The sequence below is a fragment of the Chaetodon auriga genome, chromosome 6 (genome assembly GCF_051107435.1).
Source record: "Chaetodon auriga isolate fChaAug3 chromosome 6, fChaAug3.hap1, whole genome shotgun sequence".
Taxonomy (NCBI): domain Eukaryota; kingdom Metazoa; phylum Chordata; class Actinopteri; order Chaetodontiformes; family Chaetodontidae; genus Chaetodon; species Chaetodon auriga.
In genome coordinates, this window is record NC_135079.1 from 6418055 (window position 1) to 6445484 (window position 27430).

The window sequence follows — 27430 nt, forward strand, 5'->3', positions numbered from 1 at the left end:
CAAAAAATGCAGGAAACTCCCACATGCATCATTGGTCCAAGTACTGCAGAACATTTTCTCAAAAACAGACCTGAACCACACAAGGGAGTAACAAGTCATTTCCCCCCCGTCCTTTTTTTCCCATTGTCTCTTATGTAACCGGCTGCACCTTTGCCTAAAGGCATGTGGCCTGCTTCGCTCAAAGCACCACTGACTTTGTTTGCTCCTTAAACAGACTTTAGGACTTATTGAAAGGACTCAAAACTCCAAATGGAGCTCATCCACAGGGGCAAATGTTTAATCCATGCAGCCAACATCTCATGTATTTGTTAAGAAATATGATAAATTGTCCTACAACACTTTTTTTCCCCCAAATGTTTGAGATGACTTGTTTTGGTGATCACAAAGAAAGTTATGTTGAATCCTTATTCTTCTTAATGGTTAAATGAAAGTAGAGCCTAAAGTAAAGAAGGAAATTCTGATCAGTGCAGTTGCACTATATCCAGAGTATAAGGAAAAGGTATCCTACAGCATTCCTGCTTTACACGACTATCATAAATTCATTTTTTTAAAATGAGTAACCTGTAGGTAAACTAGGAGTCCTTATATTTTCTGTTAGAGGGCATTAACCGCCGGTTCAAGGTATGCTCCCCGAATGTAGGCTACATATCACGTTAAACACGAAAGCAGCAGGATGTGAAGTTTACGCAACGCCTCAAGCCATGACCTTGCCACGCAAGAAGAGGCCTGCGGGTCGGCGCGGAGAGAAGCCGCTCCTCCAACACGCCCCCGACATCCAGACACAGGACACCTGATAGATTTGACGACATTGGGCGTTCCCTAACACTGCCGGGCTAGAAGAGCAAGTGGGCTGTGTCTCCGTTTGGACATCGACAGCAGCAGCACCACAGCCAGGAGAGACCAAGCAGGACAGCCAGAGACCAAGCAGGACAGCCAGCATGGACAGGTAAGACCCCCGATCTGGGGTCCAATTAAAGAGGATCAAGGGCAGGGGGGTCAATTGGCGCACGCTGCATGGCAGAACAACCTGCACGAACGAAACCTCTTATCTAGAGTTCTTGACTTGCAGGAGTGAAACTAAAAACTAGACGCCTCGCACAAGTCATTGCAGCCTGTGTTTCTAACTTTGAAGCCAACAATGGGGCGGTTGTGTCGCTACTGTTCTTATTTCATGTCTGTCTCTAAGTTTAACTTCCTATTTTTCGTCAAGTATGTGAGCAGTTATTGTTGCAAAAAGGAAGTGAAGGAAGTTAAAGTTGAAGAAGTGTCAGCTGGGGGTAATGTGCAGCTTTGGACCTCTCCTTTGGACCATTATCTGTTCATGAACTCAACAGACTGCAGCAAAGTATTGTAAAACTGAAAGAGCCTGATTGTCTGACACCCCCCCCCCCCCCACACACACACACCCACACCCCAGCTCTGTATAAAAAGAGCATTTTGTTCTCATGTTCACATGACTGTTTCATGTGCTGACTTGAACTTTCAAAGACCAATGAAACCAGTTTAAGATCCTTTTTCACTCTTACATATGTGCTTTTGTTTTATTTATGTGTACTTATGAGTGGAAGCAGAGTGATGCAGATAAGAAATAGACTCCCAGTATGAATGCCAGAGACGAGCCTGTTCTGGTTTATGTCGGTCCACACATGAAGAGGGTCTGCAGCAGAATGGCAGCTGGGGTACTGGTGCAAAGCCATGTTTGGTGTTGGTGCTGAAGTAAAGAGAAACATTTTGACCACGAAAGAGTTCGTAACGTTTGCATGGACGTCCGTGCTGTTTATTACCACACGGAGTGGGAGGTTTCTACAACAGCAGAAAATAAAAGCAGCTTGAATGAACTATGAAGTCGATCTGATTCATACATGATGCTTTGGTGAGTAACTTGACTTCCTGCTGAATATTCACATAGCAACACCTCAACTATAGCTATTAACTATAACTTACAGTCCTTTAAAGCAGTCGTTCGACATTATATTTATTCACATTTTTGGCAAGAGTTGGGGTGAAGATTACTTCCACACTCACATCTGTATGGCAAATATGCAGCTGGAGCTATCCAGTTAGCTTAGCTTAGCATGAAGACCATGGCTAGTCTGGGCCTGTTTGAGGGTAACAACTAATGGCCGATATTCTACATGTCATATCTTGTTTAATCTGCATGAAAACCAAAGTGTAAAAATCTAATTTTGCTGTTCATGAGGACCAGTCACCAGGCAGCCAGCGGAGACACCGGGACGTTACCGCCAAGAAATTAATAGAAATAATAAAATGACAGTATTTTGATTCTACATTTTGGTTTTTGTACAGATTAAAAGAAAAAAGATATATTGTGCTGGTTATTGAGCTTTAGAGATGCTGGATGGTGGGTTTTATTACCTTTGGACAGAGAAAGGCTAGCTGCTTCCTCGTACTTTAGGGCACAGATACGCCCAGTGTTTGGAAAATGGGGGAGATTCATGGATCTTGAAACGGACATGAGCTCCCCAGAAAGGCTCATTTCAGAGAAAGAGTTCTAAAATATCGTAATGTAAATTTATATTTCGCAGTGTATTTAGGTTCCTGAAATAAAAGAAAGGCATTTGTCCACGTGCATGTTTAACCATGCATGACAATTTCCAATTATTTCTGTCTAATAAACGCAATTTTTCTGTTTCTTTGTGTTCCCAGACTGAATATTCTCTGTATGAATAGAAATTTATTGATAGTATGTTTTTGCACATAGGCGCACACACATCTCCAGTGCCCTCCGAAAAATAGCAGAAAGCCACAGTGTAAATCAAATGGACGTGTCGGGTTTGCTGCATTTCAAAAGAAGCACACAGTTTTTTGGTCGTAGAGAGTGATGGAGGAGGGGGAGTTGGGGGTCTGTGAACTCTGGGTGGACACTGTGTACTTTTTGACTACTTGTTTGTGCCACAGTTTGATTCAGAAATAGTTTCTTCGTGAGAAACAGTTGCAGAGCAAAAGATGGACTTCAGTGTTTGAAAAGCTTGATGCCCTTAAAGTTGGATAGTGGATGTTATAGTTTAGAGTTGCTTCAGTATAAGTTAACCAGTGGAGGGGAGATCATTTCTCAGATCAACTCCCAGCTCTCTGAGGCGCAGAAGATTCGATGACTTGCGTCAGTCGTTTTTGAGTAAAGCTGTTAATATAGAACATCATGTTACTTCGGTGGGGAACTGAGAGACGTCCTTTCAGCAGACAGGCAGCTCGCCCACAGCCTGCATCTGGAACCAATCATGGTGAATTCCAAAGGGAACAGCATTACATAACCCCCGAATACCTCAAAGTACAACGAAGGAAGAAGAGGAAGGGTCAGGAGTGCAGAATGAGAAGGATGATGGAGAAAGGAGAGAGTAGACTGTCATGTGTTCAGCGTTACAGACAAGAAAACACTCAGATTTTACCTTTAAGCTGGTTTTTATTACTTGTCCAAAGATGTTACATCACAGACAGACGTTAGTAGTTTACGATGAAGATGTATGAATCACTGAGTCTCATCTTAAGTTGTCTCTGAAATGGAAACAAATTTACAGATTATACAAGTCTACTAACCCCTGACAGAAAAGCACACCAAGGCTTTGTTCTTTATCACAGATGCACATAAAAACTTTGTCAGTTTGTCATTGTGACCTGCGCTCAGAAGTTGTTTGGCAGCGTAACCACTGAAGTGTTTAAATATCTGCAAATCCTCCTTAAACATTGTTTAATTTTCAGCAGAGATTCTCCTCCAGTCTTCACGGTGGTGACTGATTAAGGGACCTCATGTTGGTCATGGAGTTGTTCATTTGGTCAAGTGTGACGGATTAGTTTATATTTGACCAAATGGGTTGGAATTACAAAGGAACAATGTAAATATTTTGAAGTTTGATCTTAGAATTTAAGACATAATAATAACTTTTCTTACTTGTTCTCACTGTACATATTGCCATGTGTTAGCCAGTGCCACCGCTACTGTATTCAACACATTTCACACTGTCGAGCGCGCTGTGAGAGTTTTCATGCACAGGACTTAAACTGTGACAGAAACAGGCACAGTGACACCACTGTTTATCACATGACTCTGTGGAGAGAGACAAGTTTTCCGGTACATGATGTCCTCCCAGTTCATTAATCATCATTCTGTTTAAAGTCAACAGAAAGGACAGTTTTGTTATCACTGGCTCCTCCATCAGACTTTTCCTGCTAAACTTGGCTCATGATAACTTAATGTAACACAGGCAGAGCTTAACGGTCATGACCTACATATTGTTTACAGGTTACGCAACCGCTGTTGCAAAGATGGACTTCAGACTTTGAATTGGCACAAAAATTCTTCACCTTTGCAGGACTTTGATGTAGGACATCATTGTGCAGCAGTGCAATAGTTTTGGACTGCCTTTGCTTCATATACCATAAGTCAGGCTGTCTCTTCTGTTACATGAGAAACAGAACATCAGCCAAAAAACGATATTGTTGACTTGATTGATTTTCTTTTTTTGGAAGGGGGGCTCAAAAGTCAAATTCCATTTAAAACTCCATGAGAACAATTCATCCATTAGGGTGAAAAGTAAGCAGACCACCTCTCGTCATACCCATTAACCAACTAAAACACACATTTTCTTTACCTTTTAAAGGTGTTGCTGCACTGCCGTCACACACTGATTACAGATAAGATTTATTCCAAAACAAAAACATCTCAGACGCCACTGGTTATTCATTATTTTTCTGAATGTAATTGCTTGACTGTGCTTCAAAAAAAACACACTTGGATGCACACTGAGGATATAATCATCTGACTATAAACCTTTCTCCTCTGCAGATGTCTGATTAAGAAGGCGGAGGTGCAAAGCTTCATCGAGAGGTGTATGATAGCCGTGCAGACCAAGCCGCATCATGCCCGCAGCCTGGCCGAGGTGCTGGTGGAGGGAGACTACAGGGGTCACTACAGCCATGGGCTCAACAGGATGGGTGAGTGGGAAGTCCATCACTTTGTGTGCATGTTTGGTTTAGATGTGGCAGCGCACATAATGTTTTCATAAATGCAATCATGTTTGTATTTTGCCCTTTAAAGAGCCACTCTTATTCCATCAGTTACATGTTTTGCACTATGATGAGTGCCAGGAGTTTATCTGAAAAGATATGTCAAACTAATGAAAACAAATCTCTCTACTTCCTACTAATCCACATATGTCCATCAGTTAGCCTTCCGCTCCTTCACCAGGATGGTTTTGTGTGTGTCTTTAAATGTGCTTTGTGTTCGCTGTCTCTACACTTTTTCGACAGATATGTACGTAAAGGACATCCAGTCAGGAATCTGTGCCAAGGACGGCGAACCGGTGGTGGAGAAGGAGAGTCCAGCCACAGCGCTGGTGAACGGGGAGAACCTCCTGGGTCCCGTGGTGGGAAACTTCTGCATGAATCTTGCCATTAAGAAGGCCAAAGAAGTTGGCGTTGGCTGGGTGGTGGCACATAGTGAGTCCCATTTTTTTCTTCCAAGTCTAAAGGAAAAGTTGTGGCGCAGCTGCACAGGCAGTGGCGGACATCTGTCAACACCTGTTGGATGAAACATCAAAGTGCAGCGTGTCAGACACAGCTGCTCTTTTTTTTGTTTGGCCTGATGGATTACCATGTCTCGTTTCTTGGATTTTCCTCTGTGGATTATCTTCACTGTTTAAGGTTGAATAGAGTGTTTGACTCATATAACAATTAAGTGTGGAAGTAGAGTGTGTCTGAAGGATGCAAGTTAATTATTGATTATTTTAGAGAAGAAAAAAGCACTGACTACGTGGAAAAACTCAGTAAAACCCATTTTTAGTTTATCAAAGATGAGTTTTACTGGTGGTAGATGCATCTCTTCAATAAGACACCATAAATTCTTTGCCGTTGCTATTCAAATGTTTATTATGTGTATGGCACTTTTCTTTCTTAGACTCCAACCATTACGGTATCGCTGGACACTACGCAATACAGGCTCAGAAGGCAAACATGATTGTGAGTGAAAGGTTTATCTGCCTGTCAGCTTATTTTATTCAGATGCACAATTACTAATAAAAAGAGTTTAAATAAATGTTTTTAACTGGAAATGTGATTTTAACTAAACGTCTTATTTAGTTATGGAGGTGAATGTGTTGTGTACCTCATTGGTTTTAATTGTATATCTAATAATAATCTGACCACCACAGGGCATGTCATTTACCAACACGTCCCCACTGGTGGTTCCCACACGTGGCAAAGAGGTAAATGTCTAAATTATTCTGGAGAATAAACTGTACTTCCTGCCATGAACGACTTCAGCGTCTCATATACTGTGATCCTGCTGTTTGTAGTGCACTCTGGGCACCAACCCCATCAGCGTGGCGGCCCCTGCTAAAAATGGAGACAGCTTTGTTCTGGACATGGCCACATCAGCAGTAGCACTTGGAAAGGTGAGATCAAGTGTTTGCTGATAAGCCATGAGAGATGCCTTACATACAGGTCATAACTTCCTCAGTGCTAATAGACATTACCAGCACCAATGGTGATTGACCTGAGCTGTTTACTTCAGTTTTCATGCTGTTTTATTGTTTTGCAGTATAATGTGCATTTGTCAAGTAGTTTGTCACTGTGGTTTTGAAAAGCTTTAGACTTAAAGTCCACTTACTCACTTACTGAAAGTGTCAGTGTTGTATGTGCACAGGTGGAGCTTCATGAACGACGTGGAGACCCCATCCCAGAGGGCTGGGGCTGTGACGACAAGGGCCAGCTGACCCCTGACCCTAAGAAAGTTCTGGCTGGAGGTGGACTGGTGCCCATTGGCGGCAGTGAAGCCACAGGTCAGAAACCAGCTGATAAAAGTCTACCTACTGTTTCCCCCTTTCTTTCTGTTTGCATGTCATTGAAATATAATATTGATATCACGCTGGTCTTTCTGCGGTTACCTTTTAGACCAGGGGTGGGGAATCCCAGGCCTCTGGGAGGCTTAAGGCCCACGAGACCATTTGATCCGGTCTGTGAGGCAAATCGTAAATACAAAAAAAAGCAACTTACTTTGTTTCACCGAAGGAAGAAAATAACACGTGTTCCTCTGAGTGGTCCCTGAATGCAACAAGTTAATGCTCTACAGCAGAGTTTGGTGCCCATCAAGCAGCTTTCACAAGACCACATTCTGGCAGACAGTGTTATTCATGCCAGTTTTGTGGTGAGCGAGCAAACAGCAAAGAAGGAGCGCCTTGTTGCTGCTGTGGAGCTGCTAGCATTGAGCAAAGTAAGATTGTGACAGCAAGCGTCTGTGTGATGTAGCCGCCATGGTGGACATTACCAAGCACCTCTCAGAGCTGAACCCCAAGCTCCAGCCAGCTGCTCAGCTCTCCGCTTTCAAGCATGAAATCACTTAAAATGAAATTAAAGTTGTGGGAAGTGCAACTTGAAAGCTGTAACACTGAATTTTCCTGCTCTGTAAGAACAAAAGGCTGCTGTGACATTTGAATCTATCGCTGAGTGTGAAAACACCTTCAGGCATTTGATGAGAGGCTTCAGGACATGGTAAAGACGAATGAAAACAAAAGGAAATGAATATCTTTACTACACTGTTTAATGTGCAAACAGCTGGCCGGGGGGTGCCGCCTAAGGCCAATGTGAGCACATACGCATAGTACGCTTCTCAGGTGACGCCCTATGAAAAATGGTCCTGGAAGGATGGTTCATCTCCCCTGTTTGAGACATTTTGCTCACATTTATCCGACTCTGTCCTCACATACACTTTATGTAACAGTTAAGGAGGAGATGTACCATTTTCAGTGGGCTGATGGCCAGTTTATGTGCAGCACTTTACACCAAAGGTCCAGTTACAAAAGCACCTGCACGTTCATTTACTGAAAAAAACTACTACAATCTTTGATTCCTGTGCACAGTTTTACCATATGACGCCTGTGGTTCTTCAGGGAGGAGGTGCACAAGTTTTTCATGCAGCGACAGGTTTTCAAGTGAATCACAGAAGACAGGAAGTGAGGGCGTGCAATGCTGCGCCATGTGGGAGGGGCTCTGTCTTGATTTTGACATGATATGATGATGATTATGGCAAAGCACACGTGTCACATTCATCCTCTCTACGTGAAGCAGCTGACGTTCGTGTGCTGTAATGTCTGTGCCCACAGGAGGATACAAAGGCTACGGTCTGGGAATGATGGTCGAAGTGTTCTGTGGTATCTTGGCTGGTTCCCACTACAGCAAATACATCCGCACGTGGAAAGTAACAGACCGTGCTGCCAACCTGGTACATTTTTTTGTTTTCCTTTGCTTTGTGATGTGTTTTAACCCCATTTTAAAAAGATGGCTCCCTCAGGTAGCTTGTTTTTATAGTAGTTGCAGCTGTTAGCGATATGGCGTGCTAGAAGTTAACCTCCTAATGTCTAATGAGACTAAGACAATGACTTACCTAAATAACTAAAATCTTAGAAATGTATTCATGGCCTAAACCTACTTGAACACATTCTTAAGATGTTTTTTAAATGAGCTTTTGTTTCTTCGCAGTTGTGTTACTTCAGGCATCATCACTCAAAAACTGGCCGCTACCAGTTTCAATACAAGCTGGTTTCATAGTTAACATGTATTATCTTCATGTAATCACAGTGACTACACCACTTTGAGTTGGAGTGTGTGACTGAGCAGTTACTTAAAACAAGCTGCTCACTTCTGGAATTATTAACAAGTGAACTAAGCAGCAGCATAATCATTGATCAGCTCCCCATCAAACACAGCAAGAAGAGACAAGAAAAGACAAGTTTTACATGTTGAAACATGGTCTTTGACAGCCGCCGTTATCTAAAAGATAAGCACAATCAATGAGTCCAGTGACGCCATATTATGTCTCGCCACGGCTCCCTATACTGTTTGTTTTAGGTGTGTTCACCGTGGCGTCATCACCTGCTTTGTGTTTTCAGGGTCAGTGTTTTGTGGCGATCAACCCAGAGAACTTTGCTCCTGGGTTCTGCGACAGGATGTCAGACCTGCTGTCCATCCAGAGAGGCATGGACCCTGTGAGTCGATCCTACCGCCACAGTGTTGATATGCAGACTAACCGGGGCAGATATGTAGCCCCTCAGTCTGAGAGTTATCAAAAAAAAATCAAATAAAGCTGGTGAATCGCTCTGAGCTTCATTTGCTTCTGTTTGTCGTAGGCTGACCCCAACAGTCCTGTTTTGGCCGCTGGAGATCCTGAGAGGATGAACATGAAGAAGTGTGACGATATGGGCGGGATACCCTACCACATCAACGTCGTCAACTACATGGTAAGAGCTGCAAAAAAAAAAGGAAATAAATGGTCAAACTATACTAACTCTAGCTCTATATTTGAGAGTATATTAACTGAAAAGTGATGCTTCCCTTTTTTATTGACTGATGTTCTCTTTTACGCTCTCCAGTGTCTAACGGTTGTTTTAAGGACAAAAAGCCTTTGATATTAAGCTAACTTGGCTCCATTTTTGCATTTTATTTCCGCAGAACGACTGTGCCAAGAAAATCAACGTCAGCCCGCTGCTGCCATGTGACAAACTCGTCTCCAGTTAGTCGGTCCAATCGAAATGTTCGGCATTTAAATGGCGCTTGAAGTTCCCAGTGAGCAGCTTGAGAATACAACTCTGTTTATGCACATTATACATGCTGACAATCATATTTTATGTACATTTTAACCATACTTGTCAAAGATTTTGTTTTGACCTTCATAGAAGTTTTAATGGAGAACCGTTTATTTTTTTGTCTTGTTTTTATCTCATGATACTGAGTGTGTAACAGTGAAATATGGACGTTCTTTGTAAACTCATTCACATCCAGTAGTCAGCCATAACGCAACAACAGCTTCAGACAAAATGTCAGTGCTGTTTAGAAATGAGCCAAAGTTTTTGTGGTCTGTTATCATTTAGTTGACAGTTGGGTCATTCTGGCATTGAGCCATCCAGTTATGATGCAGTGCAGTTTTGTAAATGGGCAGTAATTGTTACAGTATTAAGCACAAGTTTCTTTGTTTTTAATGCTGAGAAGCATTCTGAATTGACCATGACAATGTTTTTGTTTCATGAAGTTCAAATCCTCTTTTTACTCCAGGGTCATCGTTAAAAAGCCATTCTTATGTGCCTTATTCAATAAAAGCCTTATGAACCTAAACGTGCTTTTCTGATTTTTGGTACACTCAAATGTCCCACATGGTCTTATATTTTATGGACATTCATTATATGTATAATGTGTAACCTATTGTTTCATGGTTATAATTTATCTTCATGTCTATCTACAAAATGAGTGCCCTTTAGGCATTTCAACCACCAGGTGGCGATGTTAGTTTCAACATTTCAACTTCACTTGTGTCAGTTCATGGTCAAATATGCTGTTAAAAAATAATCCCAACTCAAAATAGTTTAGAAATGCAAATCAGAGGCGACAAAAAAGAGCAGAAATACAGAACTATGCATCAAAAAAGTAGCTAAAAATCTAAATACTCCTTTTGTACTTTAATCCAGCCTTTAAAGAGGTTAAAATATGTTTACAGCCAAACATAACTTAAAAGTGTGTGTCACAGGCAAAATGCATTATATCCTTTAAACATGCTTTAAATGTGCCTTTTGTTAATGCTGGCTTGTAGGAAATTATTTTGTTGTTGCTGTCATGCAGTTACTTTATGTTCAAATTAACCTTGTAGTACAGAAGTAATTGCACTTCCTATAAAGATGGAGCTGGTGTATTACCTTCACGTCTGGTAACATCTTTCATGTTAAATTCCACCTCCCTGACTTGCAGCTTGCATGCATGATGTTTCACCACTAGAGGGAGACATAGTCTGAGTAAACTCATGAATTTTAAGGCACATTTTATGTGTTCCGTGATGTTGGTGCTGTTAGGTGGCTTTATCAAGGCAGTTTACATGTTATTCTAACATGTATCTCATATTATAAAATGATAGGAAGTCTTACAGTTAGTCAGTTTAGTGTCAGTTTAATTTATTGTACAGATATTCCACAATTGCCTCTACTGACATTAAAAAGCAAAAACAAGAATAAGGTGAGTGAATAATGAAACCTTGCTGCCCAATAATGGGCAAATACAATAGAATAAAGAAGAAAATGACAAGAAAATACCTAAATGAATATAGAAAATCGAAAACAAGCACACTGTGATCACTATTCATGATTGCTCAGGGGCAGTCATTATTATGCCAACACATTTAGTGAGAACAAAGTAATATATGATGACACTCATCACTTGGATAAACTTGGGACATAATTATTTAAATGTTAAATACTGCGTATTATCACCACCACACCCATATTTAGACAGACTAGTTCTGAGCACACACTGGACTCCTTCTCCTGTTATAGTTTTTAAAAGAAAACACTGATATGCACGCATTTCTGTGTGTGTCTCCCCATGTGTCATGTGCATTTGTGTGTGTTTGTCTTTACTGTATCTTTGTGCTGATGCTACACTCACAGCCAGTCAGTCAACTATGTTTAAAACGACCTTTTTAAAACGACTGCCTGCATGGTCTTCTTGCAAAAGTTTCCTCTTCGTGGTTAAGCTTTTTACATTTTCGCTAAAGCATGGCATTAGTACTGAAAATGATTGAAGGAAAGGCCTCCTTCAGGGCCACAAGGGAGAAGGGGGACAGGGCAGTGACAGATGCCCAGATCAGGACCTTAATCTCCCATGCCAAAAGTCCTGGCACTGGGCCCCGAACCCTGGATGTCCCATTAACACTCGGCCGGCTGCAGACAAAAGAAGAGAAATCAACAAATCAATGGGTTTTCAGCCCCACTGTGGGAGGGGAAAGGAGGTGGAGGGGGGGAGTAAGAGAGCGCTGGCCTTTGCCAGATCTGCTAGTGGGTATGAAGGGGATGCGTGGAGATTAGGTTTGATCTGAGGGGGACGGAGGCTGTATACTGGGTGGAGGGCTCCGCCGAGTCCAAGGATTAAGGGGCCGATTCAAACACTCGTTATAGGTGGCAGACTCGGAGGTGTGTGTGCATGGATGGGTAGATGGATTTTGGGGGTCTAATCTGTCCTGGCCTTGGCCTTGTGCCCTTGTGTGGATTAGACGGGTCCCCAAAGAGCTCCGAGAGCAGGGCCGCTGGCTAGGATTAGGCAGATTCAAACAGGTGTTTTCTTTTGTGTTGCTGAGGGGGGATCTGTCCATCACTCACTGAACGAGCAAATCATGAAGTGACCGACTATTACTGATGGGGCGAGTGAAGCCAAAAGGGCATGGCTTGTGTGTGTGTGTGCGTGTGTGTGTGTGTGTGTGGAGGTCAGTGTTTGTTTTTGGACTTGCAGACTCTACTGGCTTTGGCTACTAATAGCTACTGATGGTGGTGTGAAGCAGGATGCAGGAAGGTCAAATCTGCAGGATTAGTCAGCTGAGGAAAAAAGGGGAATCGTAACTGAAATGGTACCAAACCGAACTGTGAGATCCCCGCAGGCAAACGCTGACGTCCCGATGCAGCTGATCAGCCGCTACGCCTGTGAAGCTGCAGGGATCCACTGCGGTGGAGATTAGAGTAGCTGCTGCTGGAAAGCACTGGAGAACACTTTCACCCTGTAGGAGGATCAGATCAGAGGAGCTTAGACGTGGCCGAGCTTGCCTCAAACCTCTTTCACTAAGAATCAGAAACAGAGTCACACTGCAGTGTTACACACAGCTGTGAGGCCCTAAAGGGTAGATCAGTAATAACAGCACATGCAACTGTCGCTCCTGTTCGAGTCTAGATTCCTGAAGCATTATATTTTGTACACATAGGTACAAAACCCCTAAAACAACTGAGGTCAATGGGACTTCATCTGTTGAGTTCAAAGTATTAAAAAAGACATATTTCAGTAGAACTTTATCCTGTGCCTTCACCACTCACCGTCACTGTCAACATACAAACCTGCACGCTGTAAATTTCTTTAGAAATCTCTAATCTCTCTCTCTCTCTTTTTTTTCTGTCCTGTACATTTAGTGCAATGTTAAAACCGTGCTCAAATTCCTTGTATGTGCTTTTTCTGATGACGTGTTCATAGGATGTGTTTTATCGTGATGTGCACCCAGTAAATATTTTTGGAAATCAATACAGTACAACTTCATTATTTGACTACATCTCAGCCAACAAACATGCTGTAACATTAAATGATGGAAAATTAGAGACAGTTACAAAACAAAAATAATAACATCAGGCATGAATGTCACATATTCAGAATAACTGCTATATAATGTAGTTTTGTGCAAAAGTCTTATCAATTACAATGAAAATGAGAGAAAAAAATCCAAAGTCATATTTTCAGTTAATGCTACCAACCGGCACTTGCTAGGGAAGGCGTGTGTTGTGTACTAATGATGGACAGAAGGGAGGAGTGGAGGGATGGAGAGAGTAGGAGGAGAGCTAGAAAGGCTCTGCTACTCTCCTGCTGGGTCTTTAATGAAGTGGAGCGACTTCCTGGTTTGTCCCTCCCAGCTGTTGTCCCTACAAAGCCAAGATATTTGGCCTTGGCCCTTTGTCCTCCTCGCGCTGCCATACCTCCAAATGACCCAGCGAACACGTAAAAATAAAAGCAAAGCATCTGGTGTCTTGTTCTCTCCAACTGCTCGGGAATGCAAACGTCTCTCCATCTGTTGCCTCCCTCTCTCGGGTTTGGGACTGGCGGTGATTATGCTGGCTAAAAATCAAAATGCCATGAAGTTTTTGGGGAATGAAGAAAAGGATATTGGAATACTGGATTATTGCATAAATGCATCACATATTGTGAATTTTGTGAGGGTGAAGCTACTTGCACTGCTTTTTCTGTCCTCTTGAAAACCAGATGGTCCATTTCACTGATATGAGGGAAGAACAAATAAAAATCAGACAGGAGGACGGCATCAGACGCCCTCTCTTCCTCCTGTCTTTTCTCTCAGATTTCATTTCCTCTGTGTGGTCTGCACACCTCTGGATGCCATGACCACCAGCTCCCGGCTCTTACACCCACACGTCAACAGACAGCTGAGGTGTTGGACGGCCTTTGTCTGTCTGTGAAGTCCTGATGACACTTTAACAGTTGTCCCTGTGTTTCAACTGAGATCATCCTGGGTCCATTTAATTCTGTCGCTTTCTCTTTATTTCCTGTCATCACCTTCTTTTATTGGCACACTGGATGTTTGAAGGGGGAATTTGTGTCTTCACTCTCTCTTTCTTAACCAAATAAAAAACAATTTAGAGTTTTATCTGTCCCTTTGTTGTGTGCATGTAGCATTTTAACATCAATGCATCATTAGCACATTAGTTTGAAGACATCAGCTTAACTTCACTAAATAAACAAGACTGTCACCAATAGGACTGACAGTCTTTATTAAATGCACCAGGCTGCAATGTAAAGAATGTTAAATAATAACTGCATAATGATAATAAATCAATTTTATAGAGCGTCTTTGATGTACCCAAAGCCTCTTTACAAGATAAAATGACTGAAAGCAAGGTAAGACATATCAAAAATAGAATAAAAGGATTGTGGTGAGACAGCAGAGGTGGTGGGGAGAACATAAAGTGCTCAAACTCACATTTACTTCACAAACATGGGTGACCAGATTCAGGAATCACTAACCATGACATCAGGGGACAAATCACATCTGTCGGGCCTCGTCAGATGTTTTCTAGATGGACTCTGAAAGCTCATCTATGCTGTAGCTTGTTTGCAATGTCGAAATGAACGCATCCTGCTGCACAGACAGGGTGATCTGTAAAGTCAGCAGGCAGTACATCTGTTAATGATGAGTGATTTATCACACCCAGTGTTTGATAGCGCTGTCATGTGCTGCTGTGGCGTAAACATGTGGCCTGCTTCCCTCAGTTGCTGCACTTCGTCAGTTTTTGTGTAAATCCTCTCGCGTCTCTCACAGATATCCTCACAAGCTGCTGTAATATACCGGCAGAGTTCAACTGACACTTCCTGTGAACAGTCAGCTCCTGCAGCTCGTGAAGATTTTGACACTTGGCGGCGCTGAAGGCAACTCCAGCCCCATCCTGAAGTGACGTTTGACACCTGAAACAGAAGCGTCACAGAGCAGCATGACTCCACGCCACACACCTCCCTCCATGAGCGCAGCTGACAGGATCCTTTCTCGTCCTCTTATCAGGTGACACGTGTGACACGAACCAACAAACAGTCATAATCTGACTTCTGTAACTGTAATGATTACTCAGCAGATTTCTCACCAGCAGCAGCAGCAGCTTTGACTGAAGTGAGCTGAGAGTGGGAGGACAGAGGAGAAGAGAAACAGAGGAGAGAAGAGGAGAATCTACCAGTTGCCATGTACCTGATGAACATTTGTTCTGACCTCATTAGTGGATCAATTGCATCAATACTTACATTTAGCTTTTAGCTAAGTCTTTAGCCGAAATCAATACACCCTGGAAACCAAATTAAACAACAATGACCATTGACTGAGATGCTAATCTCAATTGATCTCTTGGCTACAACAGACAGGGTGGAGGATTACATGTTGGAGCTTCATGAGGGGCTTTGCTTTTGCTTTGGGCTCAACTTTTGCGCGGCAGCATCCGAAACTGAATTTTTATCAAAATTTGTGTTATTAACTGGATGAAATTTAGAGGACAGGGAGGATCTAATGAAAGACATCAAGTTGCATTATGGGAAATGTAGGATGCTTTAAAATCCACATCTTTAATTTGTCCTTCACTTGTTTTTTAATCGTAAGCTAAAATACTTTTTACCATGTGTTTTTTTTTTTGTTTTTTTTGTTTTTTTTTCCATTTGATTGTTTAATTCAGGACAAGAAACAAAGTCAAATACTACGTGGAAGCGGATCAGTAGGATAACTTCAGAGCATGAAAAGCTTTAGATCACTGACACTGGACCAAACAAAGAGTCATTTTGCCACCCCTTCCTGCTCAATTACAGCCATTTTCCGTTTTGCTTCGAGGGCTACAAACCTCTTCCCCCTGCAGATAAAGGTGCTGCATGTGCCATTGTGATCTGTTTCTTTTCTTTTCTTTTCTCCCCTTTGGGCGAATGAAGCCTTCATCTACAGTAGAGAGGATTAGTGTCCGGATCGAGGGGAGAAACCAACCCTAAACACACAGGGTGGATACTCGGCTCTCTCAGGGCAGCTGCCGCCCGCCCAGTTTACTGTTTGTAGCCAGGAGTCAGGGGGCTGCTGATGTGTGACAACAATAACAGGTGACAGGTGACGGAGGGAGGGATGGGAACAGCAGCTCACCTTTCTCTGGGGTGTTGGTTTAGGGGCTCTCAGGCCAGCGCCCGGGGCCTCTGTGATGGATGGCTACAGCTGAGATGGTCCTGGTTGGGGGGAACTGATCTAATGAGGGCCGAGTGGGGGCACAACCTGACCCTGAGGACACCCCGACCCCCGACAGCCGTCTCTGAATTCTCTATACAGTGTATTTATTGAAAAGCAGGATTAGGGCGATGTATGTGTTTGCTGGACGGTTTAAAGGCCACCGATGAGACAAAGGCTCCTTCCTGATCTCAGAGACAGAAACAGTCTGTAAAAGCAGGATTAAAATTCGAGCGACACTTTCATCATTTACAATGATCTTATTATATATTTCTGAATAAATTCATCCAGCTTGATACTTGGAGTTTCTCTAGTCTGGTTCCAGACCTTTCCCACCTCCAGTGTCTTCAGTGATTAACATAATTAATGACGAGAAGTAAAAATGGCAGCAAACCCATCTGAAAGAATCACAATTCCAAGAATTCATCCCCTAATGGTTTATCTGCTATTTCAAGAGCATTTCCTACAATGTGAAAATTCGTCTTTGAACGCATAACATTAGTTATTATTTTTGTCTAAAAATAGAGAAAACCTAATTTAGAAAAAGTTCATGCGTGCTGCTCAGTTACTGTATTAAATTAGATGATGAATTAGATTAGAGTTGGACGCCTGTGTGGAACTTTGTACATTTACTCAAAAACTATAAGTACAAACAGTTTTTAAGTACCTTGTGTAACTTTTTTCCATTTTGGTACTTTTTTTTTGTCCGTTTTGTGGTTTCGCAGTGAATAACTTTCCTTTCCAGTCACTGAATGCAGCCAATGAGGTTGAGGAGAAGATGAAATTATAGTGTAATTCTGACGTACAACTTCATTACATCAAATTAGTTGGTAATTTCATTCTCAGGTTCATTACATGAAATTACAGAGTAATTTCATTTAGTGTCAGCTGGATGGACGGTCGGGTCAACAGCTCGGACTCTCAGTCCACCACCGGTGGCATGACTTCCCATCCATTACCCATCTGGGGCCCTCACCTCCCTCCATCTCTCCATTTCTCTCTCTCTCTCTCTCTCTCACACACACACACACACACACACACACACACACACACACACACACACACACACACACACTCTGCTCTCTGCTTGGTCATCCGATCAATCCCTCCACCCCTCCTCACACACATTAACACACACATGAAGAGACAGAAACACAGAAACGCATCGATTCTAATTCTCCCACACTTTGACATCTTTTGTTGTACTAAACCCTCAGTACAGTATTCGTCTGTCCTACTACGAGTTCCCTGTGTGTTGCGCATCCTTTTAAATGTGCATTTTTTCTATTTTTTGTTTTATATTATTGTATTTTGCATTCAGTCCTGCACAGTCAAGTTAAATAAAAAAATAAAAATAAATCGTATTAGTTGCAGAACTACTTAACTAGATTACATTGCATTGTGGTTTTATGACCTATCTGTGTGTGTCAGCAGATCCTGGACAACATCAGCTGAGTTTCTTCTGGAAATAATTTTGTAGATCAGATCTGTATCTGTTCGGCCCTGCAACTCTGTAACAAGAGACAAGTCATCAGTCATACTCAAAGGAAGAAGGAATATTATTGAGAATAAGCTGAATTGTAAGTATAAATGCATACAATCTGGGGGTGAAATTGTACAAATCAGACAGTCAGACGGACATCACGTCTGTACATTGATCTATTTGTCCTGATATATCAATCTGTTTATTCAGCTGTGCGAATGGACTCATTAAGTGTAACTAAAGTGGATATGACCGAAGGTCAAGCTGGGGAGCATGCAACTCCTTTTGCGGACATAACCTACTTTCCCTGTCTATCATTATTTTTTTTAAGTGGCATATAGCTCATACTTTAGGTCTATGATGTTAAATGGTTTGTTAATGTGCTCAGTTGTTTTAAACACAGTCTTGCAATATGGTTGGTGCCTTAGTTATGTGACAGATGTGAGTTGTCTCGCCTAAATATGAGTTAAAGGGAGGGAGGGTCGCTTCAGAACATATACATTCATACTGAGCTAATGTGTGCCGAACACTAACCTTAGCCTTAGCTGATAGCTGACAGCATGAACAAATATGCTTATCTTACACTGATATAGCTTAACGTGCAACTTGGGTTGAGTGAACTCAGAGTTATGCAAGACAGAAACAGCATTTCCTAAGTTTGAAAGTGGGTGTCTATTTTAAGTGTAGAATCTAGTAACACCACTGTTGGAACTGAGCCCTGTGTTTTTGGCAACAGTCAAATTTAACATTATGAAATTTTAGTTTTGTACAGCCAGTAATCTGCATCTTTATTTTCCATATTTTCCTTATATAAAACATTCAAGTCACCTAAATTTAATCTGATCTTAAAAATCTGTCTGTTTCTCTGGGATCTTTTTGAAAAGCTAAAACACGATAGTGGGGGTTTTTGGTCTCCCATCAATGAACTCCCATGAGTCTTTGCTCTCAAACCTCATGTAGCTGAATTGTGACAAAGTATCCCAGTTAAACTCTGTACATGCAAAACTCATGAAATGGAAGTCTATGGGGACTAAATGGCATTACATGACACCCAAAAAGCTGAAAATGCGTAGACATATTAATACACCTGTGATATCGCATTGTGATTCACCACTGGGAGCAAATGTGCCAAACTGTCCACTATATGCCAATTTGTATGATTCTTTACACTACATGACTGTAGAAATGTATTAAGACGTGGTTGGACAATCCAGCCTAGTTTGTTTGCAGTATGCTGAGGCCTTTAATCTGGTTGCGGACAGCAATTTGTACCCATCTAAATGCACTGATCCACTGGCCAATGTCTAATTTGCGACGTATAGGTTTAACCCTTGTGTGTATTGTTGTGTGCGAGCCAGTGGTCAGAGGTCAAAGGGGAGACATTTCCAGGCATGTTTTGTCTGGGATACTTTTGGTCTGGAGTAATGATGACTGGGGGCTGGGGGTGTCAGCTGGTCCATACAGTGCAACTACACTGCACCACCTTCCTCAGCCAACCACCCCAGCGAGGAAGTCCCTGGTCTGTTGGGTGTGATCATCAGGACAGCTGGTGCCTGGGCAGCTGCACGGCTGCGGGGTGGCTGGGAAAGAGCCTGTCCCCGGCCAACCCAGGAGGGGCTCCTGCATCTGCTCAGCTGTCGGCCCACCCACCCCCACCCATCTTCCTTCCTAACCCCCCAGTTCCCCATACTCCGTCAGCTGAGACCATCAGGATAGACAGCTGGCCGGTGCTGCAAAGGAGACAGGAGGGTGAGGGTGTGTTTATGTATGTTGAGTTGGGTGGGGGTAGACTGAGCAGCAATGACATCACTGCCAAACTGATGCGTTTAAACACATGCACACATTTACACAGACTGTTATGATCCTGTTAATTGGCTGTAGTGCTGTAGTGTCTCAGCACGTTTGTGTATCAAATACCTTCATATTGACTGACAGGATAAGGCTGGGGGGGGGGGGGGTTTAAAAACATTTTTCTCTTTGTCAACAAATCCCATGAAAAACAAAACAAAACCAACAATGACTTGATCCCACTGAAGGCCACCTCTTGCATCCCTGTGGCGATGCAAATTTTAATGCAAATCTGCCCAAGAATGGCCAACACACTGTTTGTGTCCAGTGCTGTAATCCACCTCCTCGGTCTTGGAGAGTGTGTGCAGACTGGACTATATGTACTCTGCAACCCTGCAGCTCTCTGTGTCCTCACTGAAGTATGAACAAAGGTTAGTAAGTATTGTCTGTGTAGCCAAAGCTTAATGTCATGGAGCCCAGTTGTTGTCTGAAAAGTATCAAAAACACATGAATGAGCCGTAGGGTTGCACTGGGCAACATGTTCCCACATTACCATGAATATGGCAAATATGTGTTTATCCAAATAGTCCCCAAAAGCTTTACTATTTTCTCCTGTTTTCTGGAACCCATAATGTCCAACTGTTTTAGGATTGATCTAACCTTTAAAGAAAAATAAAACTACACATTTAAGACTTTAAGACTTAAAGGTTTTTGGACATGCCTTCACATTTGTCTCCTGTACAGCTCTGAGATTCAAGTTTCACATGTCCAAAAAATAGAAAATAAAAAGAAAATATGTCACCAGCTTTATTTTATTATCATTTTAGCTGCAAAATATTACTGTCAAAAAAGACAAACCTGTACGATATCAACAATAATTTTTAACAATTCCCTGTAAAAAATGTCAGTTGTATGAATCTTTAGTCCATCATCAAGTCATTACAACTTTAAATATAAACTAACTGAATGAAATGTGTTGCCACAGATCAAGGCAAAAATACAAAACTTCCTATATATTTTGTCTGTCTTCTGTGTGGTTTTCTGCATCCACATGACAGTCCAGCACACGAATCATCACCAGCTGACTATGATCAGCAGACATTAGAGGATGGACAGGGTGTGGGGGTGGGGATGAGGGTGGAGGTTGTGCTGTGTGTGTTTGGGGGGATGGGGGAGCCTGGGGAGTTTAAATGAGCAGAAGTCGAAGTGGAGGAGGGAGGAGGAGGAGGGAGCTGGATGTACTGGAAAGCAGAGCTCCTTTGTCCTCAGAAAGTCTGGCCATTCAGGGGTCAGGAGCAAACCTCGATTCAAGAGAGAGGCAAAGAAAGGAGGAGAGGCTGACGTCACACTCACGAGCAGTTTCCCTGCGATTATTCTGAAAATCAACATTTTTGGAGGATTAAGATATTCACTGAAAGCTGGAAAATACATTAAAGAATGTCATTTTTATTCCCATTTGGCAAGAAATTGACTCAGATTTTTCCATATTCACATACTATAAGTACAGGTACTGCAGGGGTGCAGGGAAACAGTCCAGTCCTGTTTCTACTGAAATCAAATTGAATAGTGTTTTTATGTTTTAGGGATCAGGCAGACACTTCAATAACAACCACGTGAGTTTTGTTAGAGATTTAAGTTTCCACGCTTCGATGGTAATGAGATAAACCAACAGATGATGTTGAGATAACAAAGAAAATGTCTTGTTGATCAAGTTAGAGCCAAAAGTCAATTAATTAATTAGTTGAGCATAAAACTGGGGACTATGCTTAGATTAATCGTTTGATTCACTTTTCAGGAACAAATGCCAAACATTGTATAATCTAATATTTTCTCATTTTCTCTGATTTCTGTCTTCGTAAACTGAATATGTGTGGGTTGAACATCAGGCTCCAATGTGCATTTTTCACAGTTTTCTGACATTTTATAGGCAAACCAATTAATCAAGAAATTAATCTGCAGACTAATCCATGTTAGAATGAAATAAATTGCAGCCCTAATCAAAATAAAAACCAATGCTATTCTTCTTTCTGAAGAGACAAGGTCAGTATTTACTTGCGATAAATCAGGAGAAAACACAGCTTAGGTGCTTAACGTCACTGTATCCTCAGGGTTAAAAAATAAAACCTTTGCTTTAGAGAGTTGAGGATGAGAAGGGAGGAGGGAGGAGGGGGTGGTGGTGGAGGATGGGGGCTATACATATCCATCTGTCTGGTAAATAAAGCACGATCAGTTCATCTCCACTGTTATCCAGCTACGGTTTCATCTAAGGGGCCACAGCCCATCTGCTCCGAGCATGAAAGGTCGCTGGTGACCATTGATCCCTTATTGATTCCATGAATTGTTTAATGACCACCAAGGTCAATTAATTAACCATTTGCTGGGTGTTTTAATTGCCCTGGGCTAATTTAAGTCCACTGATTAATTCTGGGTACCCGATGGTGGAAATGGACCTCACTGTCAATGGTGGGATTAAGGGCTCAACAATGGATGACAGATGACTGACAGAACACTGAGTGGCTTTGGAAAGCTGTGCTGATTTTTGGACATTTTAATGAGCATATTGTTCTAATGGACTCGATGAACTGACCATATTGCCATCATTTATTCTGGACTAGCACTGGAACATATTGAACAATTTATTGTTATTTTTGTGAGGTCAGCCTTGTCGAAGAACAAAGACCGAGAGGCTGCGAGGTTTAATATTCATATCACAGAGATGTGAAGCTAAAAGGACAAATCAGGACACAGTGTAGGTAAGAAATTCTAGTTTATTTCAACTTGGGTCTCGTTTTCATGGCTTTGGTTTTATTGTACAACCACATCTAATTACATTGCACTTACCAGACTGAATATGTGGGAACACATTGCTATATACCCAGAAAAGCGGTCAGATTCACAGAGCCAAGAACAGCCAATGATCAAAGCAACACAATCCAGCTACGGATTATGTTGTTTGAGGTGCCTGTGAGATGATGAAGTACAGTCCAGGAGGGCTGGTTTGAGTCATAGGTCAGTTCATTTGAGGGCTGATTAGATGCCAAAACACAGTATAGCAGGTTATACGTATAATAAGGAAGGACCTGAACCTAACTTAAATCTCTCGTGTTGTCAAGTGTTCGATTTTAGAAAACACTTTATATGGAAGCAAAACCAAACGTGAGCGCACCTGCAATAAAACCTTCATGTACAAGAAAACTGTGCACTCAACTATGGCGAGTACAGGAGGTCAAAGTTGAACCAGGAAGAGTCTAAACTGCGATGAATGTTTACTCAGATGGTTTGAGTAATGCTTTTCTCTCGTCCACATTAAGTTAGCTGGCAAACGTTTGGTCTCAGCACTGAACTTGGTGAGTCCACCATCACTGATAGCAATGAAGGCAAAAACTGTGACAATAAAAACCAAGTTGTAATGAACCACATTTATCTTTTAAAGCAAAACGAATTGGCCGTTTTGGCCAATTCAGGGCAGCACAACAAGGCCTGAGCACAACACTGGCATGCAGTTTTATCACCTTATAAAGCTGGTTAAGATGCAGCCATAAAGCTGAAGGATGCTAACGAGACTCCCTTTCTTCTCGTTACACACAGGCATTTAACCCATTCTTAATATAAAAGCATTAATTTCTGCGTCTTTAAGGAGACTGACTTTATTTTTTTTGCATCTGACAGTTTTTAATCCTCACAATGATGAGCTAAGGGTCATACACGCAAACACAGAAGCTCATCCTCATTCCCACCTCACACACTGACTTTCCCCTCAGGTGTCAGCTCTTTCCTGTCGGCCGCTGTTTAATCTCGGTGTTTGGTGACGTCAGTGTCACTTTGCGTTTGTCAGCAAATACAGGCCTCTTGCTATCAGGCCCCCCGGCCTGCGAGAAAGTCCCACAGTCCGCCTGAGTGTGTGTGTGTGTGTGTGAGAGACTGCACGAGGTCGTGTGATTTCTCCTGGCCAAGCCGACACAAAATGAACTTAATCACTCTGTATCTCGAAGCAGAGCTGATGGCTTATCAGTGCTTCCTGTGTTTGATTAAAGACACACTCTGTTGTCATTGTGTTATGTGTAAAACCTGCACACTGCATCTGTTTTTGAAAACATTTCACCATGTCTGAAATGAAAATATCGAACTGTTACATTCTATTAGGACAGTTTCCAATTTTAGCTAAATTCTTGTCGATTCTTTTATTTATTATCTTATCATCTTATCTTTTCTTATCTTATTTCAGAATGAAACTTTGAAACTGCTTCGTTTGGTTTGGTGACTGATTCATTTCCTCACCACATGAAGAACGACTCTGAGAGAAGATGTGATTAATGACTCCAGTTGAAGTTTTCACTCCAACTGTAATCTGCTACTGATGGCAACTAGAGCATCATTACCATAATCCATTACATGATCCAAAGTCTGTAATCTGGTTTCTGTCTGGATTAGACTTCTTTGATTTATGAATCTGTAGAATGTACAGAGGGATTAATTAGACAACTCATTCTATTCACTGTAACAGGTTGAATAAATGGATATGATAATCTGTATTAAATGGCTAACTCTTCATTTAGATATTTAACAAACGTTAAATTCATCTTAAAATTAATATTCATGTATTAACCGCTCTGACCAGCAGGAGGCGATGTTAACCTGTTGTACGTCGCCTGTTGCTTAACCTCTTTCCAGTGGTATTGCCCACATCTAGTCTTTAAAAAAAGACTGAAAGATTCAAGTTCCTTTTCAAAAGGTCAGGATGTTTCTTTTAAGGTCAGGCGATGCTCTCAACAGCTCCTCTCACTCAGGCCTGAATGATGATTTTCAATCAAATGTGCTTTTGGTGCAGTCTGAGGTTTCCTGTTTCCTCTGCCTTCTCTGTATTATGTGTATTACATTAATATTAAAGCCTTTAATGTGTTATTCCTTTGATCATGTATACCTGTGTTGAGGCAGATTCTAACCCACCTTGGGTCATCTCCTGCTCTTTCTAAATGGGAGATATAAGTAGAAGTGACTTAAATCGTTGTCGATGTGTGTTTGACTGAAGCTTAACACTCAAGTGATCACAGGTGGAGCAGCAGGCGACAGAAACCTGCTTAACCTTTTCAGAGCTTATGTTACTCCTCATATTGTGACAGGAAAAGAACAGATTCAAACTTTCCAACCTTTTCTGGGGAGCTTCATCCTCACATTAGGTGACAGCAGCGTCTGCATCATTTGACCCCCGAACCTCGTCTTTCTAAACACATGTGAGCCGGATATGCACACATATACACACAGACACAATCCCACCTCAGTCTCAGTCGAGCAGCCCACCTCTGGTCAGCCACACCCATGTTAAGGAGAACTGCCTCTTTGTGTGTGTGTGTGTGTGTGTCTGTGTGTGTGTGTGTGTGTGCAGGCATGGATTGTGTGTGGATGGTATCAGTGAAAGGCCACTCTGTGTAAAATGGTGACTTTGCTGTTTTAGTAGCACTTTTCATACTCGAAGTGAAGGTAATGGGGTTCATTTCCTGAAGCGTGTCTGGAGGTGTGTGTATATTTGTGTGCGTGTGTCTGTGTATGGGTGTGTGTGTGCGTGTGTGTGTGTGTGTGTGTGTGTGATCAGTTCACCTACAAGATGGTGAAGTGATTACAAAGAGCACCAAACACTATTGTACAGCCAGAAGTGAGCAGACAATCTTACTGTAACGAGCCAGATTTCTTTGACTGGTTTTCAGCTGCTTAAAGAGATCAGTTTGATTGTGTTTGTGTGTGTGTGTGTGTGTGTGTGTGTGTGTGTGTGTGACCAACATGAGTTTCAACCTTGACCTTTTTTTGACAAATGAACGAATGAGATGAAAATCACAGTAACAAACAATCATCGCCGGCCTGTAACTTCTCTCACCTTTCCTTGACAGATTTATAGAATATGTTACTAATCAAAGACTAAACACACATTTCCTTCAAAGACCTGCTCCTTTTTAAATAATTCATTATTCATTTATCATTGGAAAATGAGTCCTTCATACATTCATTGAATGTTCAGATGCTCTGCTGACCAAACGACCACCAGCTTACATTAGCAATTAATTGGATCTAATTCGTTTGAACCAAGGTTATTTAAAGCTGAGGAATTATTAACATCGTGAAAACTGGGGGAAAACATAGGAACTTTATTTCCTTCTGTGTGACAGACACCAGAAGGGGGCAGTAGAGGTCCATTTCTTCCCTTGTATGGCGAGAAGCGCTTGTGGCGCTTGAGATAGGTCTGAGTTTGTCTGACAGGGTTAGTGTGTGTATGTCTGTGTGTAGACTAAACCTACCCGCGCACACACACACACACACACACACACACACACACACACACACACACACAATTGTACAATAATTGACATATTCTTTCTCCAGCACCTTAACCATCACAACTAAATGCCTCAGCCTAAGATAATTCTAACCCAACCCTTAAAACCAACACTGGGCACAACATTTTGTGTGGACCCAGATGTGTCTGTGTGTCACTACAATGTAGGAGGTCACAGGAGGAGGCGTCATTGCTAATTCGAGTAGACTGGGGTACACTTAGGATCAGGGAGGCGATGGTGACTCATTTCTCTGCCCTTCCACCTATTGTTCTCACCTGAGGCAGAACAAACAAACAAACAAACAATTCTGGATCGAACAATGCCCCCAAAATGCGTGCTGCTGCCACGGTGTTGATACAGTCATGAATAACATAGTTAATTCATGAGTGTGTTTGTGTGTGCGTGTGTGTTCGTGTGATGCAGATTCCTGGGAGGGGCTGAAGCTTCACAGATTTGTGCACTTTCCTGTTAAAAAGTCGAAGGTCAAATGCTTCCTCACACTGTGTCACAGATGCTCTGATGGCACGCTGAAGCACAACCAGCACTGCGCTGTGTGTGTGCGTGTGTGTTAGAGGAGGTGAGTGTGAGTTTGAAGACAAGATGAAAGGGTGGAAAGAACCGAAAACAAAGACTGAGTAAAAGCTGAGAGTGAAAGCAGCCCTGAGGCAGCCATTACTTCAGAGAATGATAAATATGTTTCAGGACTGCAGGGGGTGTGGACATGCGCTGATCGATGGGACCCGTGGCCCATAATGATAGCCCATGGAGATAAGAATGTAAGGATATTTTACCTGTGGACAAGCATTTAAAACATGTCACTTAACTAGAAAAACTCGAGCGACACACACACACACACACACACACACACAGGCGTCCGTGTGATGTGACCTCTTTGACCTGGAGCTCATGAGCCACACCTGTAAGCAACCACGTGAGCGTTAAGGGTTTCAGCCCAGCAGGACTTAACACGGATGATTTTCTGTGATTTGTTCAGTTAAACTGCTCCCACTGAGGAGACGTGATGCAGAGATTCTTATGTACTGAGCAGTGGCTTTTAGATAGACTCATTTTCCTCCCCTGCCCACTGCTTTCACTTCCTTTGGAAACTGTGAAAGTCTGATTACTTATAATAATACATGACATTAATCACAGCTGGTGTTGAACTTAAACAGGTAAATATTCAAAAGCCATTCTGGGCAAACTCCCACATAACTGCAAATGTATTTTTCAGTGTTCATCTTGCAAATGTTCGAGTTTTAGTCAGGTTAGGAATGAAAACCAGTTAGATCAGGTTGGGGAATCATTGTTGGTAAAGGAAATCAATACTGACTTGTCCATTGGATGTCAGCAAATGGCTTGCTGAAAGCACTGATGCTGCATTTTTCTTGGAAGGCCTCCCAGTAATGTATGGATGGAAAAAGGTCTGTGTGTTTTCTGCTTCACTTATATAGTCTGCTTGAGGAATCTGAACTAAGGAATCTGGAATATGTTAGAAATCTGCTGGTAAATTACATCTTAATTGGCGATTATCCCCATTCTCAGCCTTCTTAGTATTGTTTAATC

At 42.1% G+C, this 27430-nt stretch overlaps 1 protein-coding gene across 1 annotated transcript; it reads left to right on the forward strand.

Moving 5' to 3' along the window:
• Window positions 1-832: 832 nt before the first annotated feature.
• LOC143321637 (putative oxidoreductase YjmC) lies at window positions 833-10117 on the forward strand. The gene is made up of 11 exons (XM_076732090.1): window positions 833-946; window positions 4802-4950; window positions 5266-5454; window positions 5912-5973; window positions 6165-6218; window positions 6309-6407; window positions 6659-6794; window positions 8115-8233; window positions 8901-8996; window positions 9138-9248; window positions 9460-10117. Exons 1-11 carry the CDS (start codon window positions 939-941, stop codon window positions 9523-9525), a joined length of 1089 nt encoding a protein of 362 aa, XP_076588205.1. The 5' UTR covers window positions 833-938; the 3' UTR covers window positions 9526-10117.
• The last annotated feature ends 17313 nt before the right edge of the window (window positions 10118-27430 follow it).